The sequence below is a fragment of the Ostrinia nubilalis genome, chromosome W, assembly GCF_963855985.1.
Source record: "Ostrinia nubilalis chromosome W, ilOstNubi1.1, whole genome shotgun sequence".
Lineage (NCBI taxonomy): Eukaryota > Metazoa > Arthropoda > Insecta > Lepidoptera > Crambidae > Ostrinia > Ostrinia nubilalis.
In genome coordinates, this window is record NC_087118.1 from 11,776,625 (window position 1) to 11,787,994 (window position 11,370).

Consider the following 11,370-nt stretch of genomic DNA (forward strand, 5'->3'; position numbering starts at 1 on the left):
AAGTCCCAAAGGTGAGTGAGACCTTAAACACCTCAACCACCGTAGCCTACAGCGAGGCCGTACGCTCAATCCGGGTCGGCATAAAAGACTCCAAGTCCTTGATGACTAACACACAACTGGAGTCGCTGCGCAATACCATCCTGCAAAGCATTGCCAGATCCGGAAGGGGCGAAGGGCCTAAATTCGTGGGCTGCTCCTTTAAGCCAGGCTGGCTCCTCATCACATGTGAGGATGAGCGCTCAAAAACCTGGCTTGAGAATATAGTCCCCCCCCTCAAACCGTGGCCGGAAGCAAGCCTCGTTCTCTTGAGCGAGTCTGAAATCCGAAAACCTAATGTGGGGGTGGTATATACAGGGTGTTTCTTGTAAGGTGTCAAGCCGAAGGCAAGTGATAGGTGAGGACTAGACCTATCGATTTCACCCCCATGTATGTTCTACGATTTTTCGTAGTTTAGAAGTTATCGTTAATTTTGTGATTTTTTCAAATTTTATGACCTAGTAGGATTTAATTTTTTTTATCTTTTTTTTGGGTTGACTTTTCTCAGATTTCTTTTTTTTGACAGATTCCCTATTAATTGCAGATGTTTGAAAAAAATAATCACCTTCCTATCTTTGATGCAAGATACAAAATTTTTGCTAGAAACATAAAAAATATGCTTTTAGCAGAACATTCTAAAATTTTCAACTTAAAAGTTTGAAAAAAAAAAGAACTTCCATAGGTCGAAAATAATTTTAAAAACTGCGCAGTTTTCTGAACTTTCATAATAACACAAAAAAACATGTACTTAATAGGCCATTATTTTCTGTAATCGCTTCACTAAAGTGGTAAGTCGGAGATTCCGTTACATGTTTTTGACTTTCTTAGGACAAACTAATGTTTGGAATCCCCTAAGTTTACGTTACGTAGAACACATTTAGAGACAATAACTGAACAGAACATTTTTTTATCCACAACGAGGAAGCTCTTGCCCTTCATCTGGTATACAACAGGGAATATGAAAATATTGATGAACTGCGGACAAAGCTGACTGAAGCACAAAACTACATTAGAATGCAAGAAGAAGCTTTTGTAAATGGCAATGCCAGATTTTGTATGGAAAGTGGCGTCTTTTTTTTTTCGCGCGGCCATCGATCAAACTTTGTTTTTTGATTACAAAATAGTGTAATAAACCAAACTTACTATGGCATGTATACCTCTAAGCTCAGTCTGAACTGAGTTACGAGCATTAGAAGTTTGATGATTTTCATACTAGATTTGCTTTTTGTGCGCAAGTTTTGTAAGAAATTGCAACAAAATATTGCGATATTTTTTTATTGAGCTGATTCTGCTCCATACTGATGTCTGGAGCATTTAATGGATGGTATTGTTTGTTTACACATACAATCTCACTAGTTTGATGCAATTTCTTACAAAACTTTGCGCGCAAAAAGCAAATTAGTATGAAAATCATCAAACTTCTAATGCTCGTAACTCAGTTCAGACTGAGTTTAGAGGTATACATGTCATAGTAAGTTTGATTTATTACACTATTTTGTAATCAAAAAACAAAGTTTGGTCGATGGCCGCGCGAAAAAAAAAAGACGCCAATTTCCGGCATTGTCTTTTACGAAGAATTTTTTTGCGTCGTTGTCGAATGTGCATTCAGGTCAAAGCGGACATTTTGAATACACACACACACACACACACACACACCACACACACACACACACACACACACACACACACAAACACACACACCACACACACGCGCACACACACCACACACACCACACACACCACACACACACACACACACACACACACACACACACACACACACACACACACACACACACACACACACACACACACACACAAACACACACACACACACTAATAGGTAGGTATAACAAATTTTATCGTAAAGTCACCACTGTGGTCTAATAGTAAGACCACCTATTTAGGACAGCCAATTCATTAGGATTCCGGGTGAAGCTCGCTGATCATCCATCAGTTTCCATCAGGTCAGATGAATGGCAAGAGATTCCTCGTTGTGGATAAAAAAATGTTCTGTTCAGTTATTGTCTTTAAATGTGTTCTACGTAACGTAAACTTAGAGAATTGCAAACATTAGTTAGTCCTAAGAAAGTCAAAAACATGTAACGGAATCTCCGACTTACCACTTTAGTGGAGCGATTACAGAAAATAATGGCCTATTAAGTACATGTTTTTTTGTGTTATTATGAAAGTTCAGAAAACTGCGCAGTTTTTAAAATTATTTTGGACCTACGGAATTTCTTTTTTTTTTTAAACTTTTAAGTTGAAAATTTTAGGATGTTCCGCTAAAAGCATATTTTTTTATGTTTCTATCAAAAATTTTGTATCTTGCATCAAAGATAGGAAGTTGATTATTTTTTTCAAAAATATGCAATTAATAGGGAATCTGTCAAAAAAAAGAAATCTGAGAAAAGTCGACCCAAAAAAAAGATAAAAAAATTTAAAGCCTATTGGGTCATACAATTTGAAAAAATCACAAAATTAACGATAACTTCTAAACTATGAAAAATCGTAGAACATACATGGGGGTGAAATCGATAGGTCTAGTCCTCACCTATCACCTGCCTTTGGCTTGACACCTTACAAGAAACACCCTGTATTCCTATCTCTGAAGCCAGCAGCGCAACGCGGGCCTTAGAATTCTTCGGTGCTCAGAATGAGGGTCTGAACACCGAGCACTGGAAGGTCCTCAATACGAAGGTTGATAAGGGAGGTCTAACTCTGACCGTATCCCTAGACGACCACTCGTTTGAGGCCCTGAAGATGATGGACCTAAAGAGCAACATTGGCTTCAAAAAGGTCCAGTTCAGAATTAAGGGCCCCATACAGGATTCCAAACCCTCCGCTGAACCCCCGACCACCGCCGCAACCACCACCACCTCTACCCCCGTACCCGCATCCTTAACCACCCCCCCTGAGGGTACCGTGCAGGTCCGCACAGGACCACAACGGGTCAACCCTCCTTCCACCCCCTCAACCTCCACTTCCACATTCCCAAACAGGGGAAGGGGAACGCGGTTTCCCCCCAACAGGGGGACCACAAGGGGCGCACATCCGCCCAGAGGAAGGGGGCAGCACAGAGGACCGTACCGAGGGCGGCGGGGCACACAAGGGCGCCGCGGCTCCCAAGCACAATAGTCCCCACCAACCTCAACGCCCAAAGGGGATGGCGATACTACAGGCCAACCTACACCACGCTATCGCAGCCTCTGCGGTCATAGAAAAGATCTTCAGCGAAGGTGGCCTGGACATCGCCCTCATTCAAGAACCATGGATAAACGCCGACTCCATGGTAGCCGGTCTGAACAACGCTGGTAAGATTCTTGTATGCGAAAAAGGCCGCAAACCTAGGGCTTGTATCGTGTTTAACAAAAATACTAACTTCTTACCTGTTCCAGAACTTTGCAGCGAAGATACTGTCACCGCGTACGTAGAAGTCAAAGGGCCGAACAGGTCCAAAGTACTCTTCTGCTCGGCATATCTTCCTGGAGATAAGCAAGATCCCACTGAAGAACTGACTAACGTCCTGGAATACTCTAGAAGACAAAAGTCAGAACTGATAGTGGGATGCGATGCTAACGCCCACCATACCATCTGGGGAAGCTCGGATACCAACATGAGAGGTGAGTTACTATCCGATTTTCTTCTATCTAACTGTCTACAGGTGCTGAACAATGGCCACACGCCAACATTCGTAACAAAAACCAGACAGGAAGTAATAGATATAACATTCGCAACAGAAAATGTGTCAAAATGTATAACAAAATGGCACGTCAGCAGCGAGAACTCAATGTCTGATCATAGACATATACGTTTTGATATTTCAGGGCTGGTAGAAGCTCAATATCCAAGAGTAAGAAATCCAAAAGACACCTCCTGGGATATGTATATGTCACCGTAAGATTACAAACATCGTTCGATTACAATCTATCTCGTGAGATTGTAAACTGTCGAAAAATTGTGAACCGTAACATATGATTGCAATTTAACGCATTATTTATTTTTCGCTATATTGTAATCTATCGAAGTGAAACTGTAAAATTACAATCTGTCCCGCGTCAAATTGTCAACTGTCCGAAAGCTCTTCCTGATTGGTCGGTCTTATTGTAAGAGCGACCAATCACGACCAGCCGTTCTTTGTCCCCACAGAGTTAGAAATGAAATAGAGGTGATAGTTAAATAAAATAAATACACTTCAAAAATTCTTCAAGTATTTATTTATTATTTAGTAGGTAACAATTATTTTGTCTTTAAACATAAAATAAAATTGGAAATATCAAAAAAACACTTTTATAAAAAATATTTTGTCGTGTAACAAAAAATAAAATTAAACACAAAAACGGTTATTATTTTGTCCGAACTGAAATTGGGAAATTATAAAAAAAAAACTTATAAAAAATCAATCATTTTGTCCTCTAACCTTGAGATTTAATTATGCTGTACTCATCTAACAATTTTATTATATAGCCTGACCAGGAACATAAAAACCCTCGCCATGTTGCGGAAAACTAATGGTACTAATTTCTTTTAATGGCAACAGTAACTGAAAACTTCATTGACATGTCACCTTGCATGTCAGTCTATTGCTGTCAAAGTGTAAACAAACTTTATTTTAAATGTGCGCAATTGATTTTGTGAATGAAATTGCTAAAATCGTTTTATAGTCGTGAAAGAAAAGTGGTTCACAATGTGTTAAAGTATTTGTCGAAGAGAAATACCAAGGGTTCGGACAATATTTTCATTGAATAATGTTTCCAACAAAGGTTGTCAAATTGACTGACATGTTTATCGTATAGTACAGTCCACTATGAAAATTAGCTGTGGTTTGTTACCTACCTATTTTAAAGTTTTTGGTCACTTTCTAAGTGTTGAATTTTATGGAATTGGGAAAGAAGTACCGAGTTTGAAGCGTTCATGAACAGACATTGCAGTTGAATATTCAAGTTCTGAATTTGATTATTGATGAATAATAAAATAAATCCTACTAGCTCGATTGATGGTTTCATTTAATTTATTTAAACCAGGTTACCTATAATAATATTTTTTCGTTAATTTATGAAAATATCAAATTAGCCCGTAATCCTGAATCCTGATACATAAAGTTAGCCTATTAATTTAACACAGGTAAGGCTGTACTCAGTGTTGCACTATCAAATGCAATTGACGCGCCTCTATGCCAGGGTTTTTATGTTCCTGGTCAGGCTATACTTTGTATTCTTTGATTTAATTTTGTCCATTCTAATTTTTTACTATTTTCATTATGCCCACTGTAATATTTTTGTAACTCTATGGCAAATTCGTTCGGATTAACAATACCTGTTTTTTCAGAGGCATTTTGTTGACTAGGCTCAATATCCGACATGGCAAATAGTATTCAATGAGATCACTTAAGTTCACACGCATACAAATATTAAAACACGAAAAATTTATGTAATTTACGTTATGTTCGGAAACTAGCACTAATTCGTTGGTTTATCACAGATTTTTTTACGTCCACAATAATTTTACATAACTAATTCTATACATAGATATGTTATTTTTAACACGAAATTAATTTATAATCACAAAAACACATAGTTACATTTAACAACAAACCAAATAACAAACAAATATGGCGAGTGCCGGGGCGGCGGGGGGCACATAACGTTTAACCAATCAGCGCCTGAGATCACAATTTGACCGCTTCCCATCGATAGATTACAATAAAGCGAAAAATAATGCGTTAAATTGCAATCATATGTTACGGTTTACAATTTTTCGACAGTTTACAATCTCACGAGATAGATTGTAATCAAACGATGTTTATAATCTTACGGTGACATATATAACCCTGCTCAGTGAGAATCTAAAGGATATACCCAAAACTATCAAAACACCGGACTCTCTTAATGCCGCGGTCAAAATGCTCAATAATGGCATAATCAATGCCTACGAACGAAGCTGCCCCGAAAAAGAAGTAAAATCTAACAAATCACCAATGTGGTGGAACAAGAAGCTAGAAAAGCTCAGAGCCATCACACGTCGTATATTCAACCGTGCCAAACCGTGCGACTGGGACAAGTACGGAAAGGCCCTAACAGAATATAACAAACAAATCAGAAAAGCCAAAAGAGCCTCTTGGCGACGCTTCTGTGAAGAAATTGCACAAACTAACAAAGGAGCAAGAATTCACAAAATCCTCGCTAAGACCCCAAACAACTATCTTGGACTACTAAAGAAGCCAGATAACTCATTTACGAACACCGAGATGGAGACTCTGGATCTCCTTAGGTCTTCACACTTTCCGGGTTCGTACCAAATCAATACACAAAGCAATACCCAAAGGAATGATGAACTCCATAGGGCTAAATGCTCAGACTGGAATAAGGCCTCCAATATCTTTAGGCCTAACCAGATTAGATGGGCTTTGGAAAAGTTTAAACCATTTAAATCAGCGGGAGAAGATGGCATCTTTCCTGCTCTTCTACAAAAAGGTAATAACTTACTTCTCCCGCATCTGGTAAAAATATTCAGAGCAAGTTACGCCTGGGGTATTATACCAGAACCATGGAATTGGGTCAAAGTTCGTTTTATACCCAAAACGGGGAAAAGGGACTACTCACAACCCAAATCCTTCAGACCCATAAGTCTAACATCCTTCCTGATGAAGGCCATGGAAAGAATAATAGACCAGCACATTAGAGCCAAATACTTAGTGAAAAGACCACTAAGCATCAACCAACATGCATACCAAAAGGGAAAATCTACTGAAACAGCCCTGCTCGATCTGGTCGATAAGGTGCAAAAATCCCTAGAGGATAAGCAAACGGCCCTATGTGCTTTTCTCGATGTTGAAGGTGCATTTGACAACACCCCTATAGAAACCATTCTAAAAGGAATGGAGGCAAAAGGGATTGATATAAGCACCATCAGATGGGTAAAAAACATGCTCTCCAACCGAGTAGTAAACATAACCCTCAATGCTGCAAAGCTTGAATTTCTTGCCACAAGAGGATGTCCACAAGGAGGCGTACTATCCCCACTTTTATGGACACTAGCAGTAGATCAACTTCTTACTAAGATGGCAGAAAAAGACTATGATACTCAAGGCTATGCTGATGACCTAGTGGTTATCATCAGAGGTCCCTGCCTGAGCACAATTTCAAGTCTAATGCAAGGCGCTCTCAACACCATAAGTAGGTGGTGTAGAGAAAACGAATTATCTATTAATGCGGATAAAACAGTGCCGGATTAAGCCAGCGCGGGGCCTGTAGCAAATTTCTATCAAGGGGCCCTTGGTTTGCTTTAGGTTCTCAAGTTTAGGGTATTAAATGAAACAAAACTGATACAAATGAACTTTTCTTGATTTAATGTGGGAAAATTTAGAAATAACTCTTTCAATATCAACTTCTTTAAGCAAATCATGCTCTATATTCAACAAAGTAAGATGATTAAGACGTTCTTGTCCCATCATGTTCCTTAATTCATTTTTAATACGTTTTAATGTTGAAAAAGAACGTTCGCCACTGCAGTTGGTGATCATGAGAGACATGTAAATGCGCAAGGCAATTTCTAAGTTTGGAAAACACGATTCTAAAGAATTATTTATTATAAGTTTATAAAATAGCTGCTCCAGAGGCTCCGGTTACTTGCTGTCAATAACAGTAGCCACATATGTTTTCAGCAGCTCTGCAAACTGCACTAATTCGCCACCTAGGCTGTTCTCCAAATCATCTTCGTAAGCACTGACCATACTTAAGGATTTTTCCAAAATCTCTTCTGGTGTAAGAGATTTCAATTGTCGAAATACTTCAAAAACACTAGTAATCTTATGATATGCTTTAATACGTTTAGTTAAATCAGACAGTATGTTATCAATAATGACAATAAACACCTGAACTTCGAAACGTTGTCCAGGTGTTTGATTTTCAACAAAGTCGTCGAGTGTAAGTAGAGCCGCTGAAATAGTCGTACTTTGTATTTAGCTCGATTCGTCTTGATGTCTGTTGCTGGTATTCTTCACAGTTGGTCAGATCTTTGGCTCTTGCCTCAATATCTGAAAATGTGGATCGCATTTTTTGGACGTAGCCATATAATGATTCATAAAGAGCGTATCCCGTATTAAGGTCTTGATCAGACGACTGCAGCGAAGCACTAGTCGCTTGCATGCGTTCTAGGATTCCGTTCCATGTAATTGTCATTATTCCCGTTTCTAACTTATTCATCGTTGAAACTACACTCGCGAGCAAAAGTATGAAATCACTTACATGAAATTGTTTCCACGCGATCTTGTGCAATAACGAATTTGTTAGTAACAAAAAAAGTGGCACCATTTTAAAGATTAAACTTTTAACTTTAAATTGATACCAAATTCATTTAAATAATAAATTACACCAGTATTTAAAAAGATATCGCGGCTGATGTAAAGAAGTAAGGCAAAAGACATGTATCAACTGTTTGATACGTCACGAGTTGCGGCCTATTTACCCCTTACAAAGGCTCGTGTTTTCGGATTTTTGCTTTCACACGTTGATCCATACACATCTCCGCTTCTTTTGACACTTTACCTGGGATTCTACACCTACAGAAGCAGCACAAATCGTTGCTCTATTGCAAGAAGGGCTCAGCCAGCGGGCTGTCGCACGTCAGCTCCACATAAGTCAGTCCTGGGTTACGAAAGTCTTAATACGCTTTCGGGAGACTGGTGGCTTTATTCCGAGACCAAGTTCTGACTAGCGCCGGTGCATATCGCAGAGGGATGACTGTTTTTTAATGGCAACTTCTCTACGAAATCGTCATTTGACTGGTATGGACGTCCAGCAAGAGCTCAGAAATGTTCGTGGGATAGCCGTTAGCGAGGGAACAGTTCGTCTAAGATATAAGCAATCGAATTTGACTCCAAAAAGGCCTGCCACAGGTTCGAAACTGACGGCAGGTCATCGACAAGCACGCCTTCAATTTGCTCGCACCGATTTTGATGGGAAGGCGAGTAATGGAGGCGAGTTTTGTTCTCCGATGAATGCAGACTGTGTTTGCAGTGCAGCAGTCGAAGAGGTCGGGTCTATAGGCGGCCTGGGGAGCGATTTGTGCAGTGCTGGTTCGCTGAAACAGTGGCTTAGGGGAGTGGCTTGCTCGACTTCCCATCGAGATGTGTACGAGCAAATTGAAAGCGTGCTTGTCGGTGACCTGCAGTCAGTTTAGAGCCTGTGGCAGGCCTTTTTGGGATCAAATTCGATTGCTTACATCTTAGACGAACTATCCACTCGCTAACAGCTATCTTAAGAACATTTCTGAGCTCTTGCTGGACGTCGATACCAGTCAAATGACGATTTCATAGAGAGGTTGCCATGAAAAAACGGTCATCCCTCTGCGATGTGCACCGGCGCTGTTCAGAACTTGGTCTCGGGATAAAGCCACCAGTCTCCCGAAAGTGTACTAAAACTTTCGAAACCCAGGACTGACTTATGTGGAGCTGACGTGCGACAGCCCGCTGGCTGAGCCCTTCTTGCAATAGTGTAACGATTTGTGCTGATTCTGTGGGGGTAGAATCCCAGGTAAAGTGTCAAAAGAAGCGGAGATACGTATGGATCAACGCGTGAAAGCAAAAATCCGACAACACGTGCTTTTATAGGGGGTAAATAGGCCGCAACTCGCGACGTATCAAACAGTTGATACATGTATTTTTCCTTACTTCTTCACATCAGGCGGGATATCTTTTTAAATACTGTTGTGATTTAAATGAATTTGGTATCAATTTAAAGTTAAAAGTTTAATCTTTAAAATGGTGCCACTTTTTTTGTTACTAACAAATTCGTTAGTGCACAAGATCGCGTGGAAACAACTTCATGTAAGTGATTCCATACTTTTGCTCGCGAGTGTAGTCCGTAAGCTTTATTACGGCACTCCGGTTTTTGATCCACGTTACTGAAAATGTCTTCCAAAACTTGCTTAATAGTGACAAAACCACATAAAAGTGCCTTCGTAGCATCAGCTCGGGCTGACCACCTAGTGTCCGATAACCGTTTTAAAATCGGAATTTTTGAGGTAGAATCTTTAAGTGCGTTCGTAAGACGACCCCATCGATAGGTAGAAGCGGAAAAAAATGTATAGAGCTTTTCAATGAAATCGAAAAAAAGTAATGCTTCTGTACAGCAGTCTGCAGCGCACTTAGCAACCAAATTTAATAAGTGTGCAAGACAGGGAATTCGGCGTACTTATTTATTTCCTTAATTCGGGCTTGTAAGCCAATGTATTTCCCACTCATGTTACTGGCATTATCGTAGCTTTGCCCACGACAATCTTTGATATCAATGCTAGTCTCACTTAAGAAATCTAGTAAACTTTGAGCGAGTTGTTCAGCAGTATGACTTTCCATGTCCAAGAACTTAACAAATCTTTCTACTGGTCCAGATCGCAGAACATAGCGCACTATCAGAGTCAGCTGGTCTACATGCGATATATCTGGAGTAGAATCCAATGAAACTGAGTAGTATTTGCAGCTCTTAATTTCGCAAATAATTTGATCCAGTATGCTTGATGCAATTAGATGAATAAATTCCTCACAAGTTGTTTTTGGTAAATATGACGTATGTCCCTTTCCTTTATTAGCATAATTGTGTATATGTTGAGCCATAAAAGCGTCAAATTGGGCTATTAATTCTAGCAACCCTAAATAATTTCCATCTCGAAAAATTGATAATCGATATTATATTAAAATCGATTAAAAAGTATAATCTCGGCGACGTAAACTCATAAAAAAAATGTATTCCTATAGAAAAAAAATAAAAATCTGGCCGCTTGAAGGGTAGACATGTGGTATATGTAGTAGTCTAGAAATATATCGATTATAATTAAACATTAGAACATTCACGTTAATAAGTTCGTAAAATTAAAGCATTCAAGTGAAAGTAAAGCATAGCCTAAGCGCTTCGCGTTTAAGGCATGCAAGCTTAGATTAATATAATCTAAGCATGCAAGATATTTTACGCTCCTATCTAAATTAATCTTTTTTATTTCGGTCTGACCGAGGCGTTGGAGCGCGGGGCCCCCAAATTCGCGGGGCCCGTAGCATTTGCTACTCTTGCTACGTGGCTAATCCGGCACTGGGATAAAACAGTGATAATACCATTCACGAGGAAGAGAAAACTGGAAAAACTGGTAAATCTGAAATTAAACGGAAAAACTCTTCCTTTCTCAAGCGAAACCAAGTATCTAGGGGTAACTTTTGACCAAAAGCTTACTTGGAATTCGCACCTAAACAACATCATTCAAAAAGCCAAAATGGCTCTGTGGAGTTGTTGTCGAATGGCAGGGTCAAGATGGGGACTAAAACCCGCAATCGCCCTATGGCTGTAC

The 11,370-nt window shown here is 39.6% G+C and overlaps 1 protein-coding gene across 1 annotated transcript; it reads left to right on the top strand.

Moving 5' to 3' along the window:
* The first annotated feature begins 2,862 nt into the window (after positions 1–2,862).
* LOC135086318 (uncharacterized) lies at positions 2,863–3,937 on the top strand. Its single transcript, XM_063981101.1, has 2 exons — positions 2,863–3,350; positions 3,435–3,937. Exons 1-2 carry the CDS (start codon positions 3,203–3,205, stop codon positions 3,935–3,937), a joined length of 651 nt encoding a protein of 216 aa, XP_063837171.1. The 5' UTR covers positions 2,863–3,202.
* Positions 3,938–11,370: the final 7,433 nt, after the last annotated feature.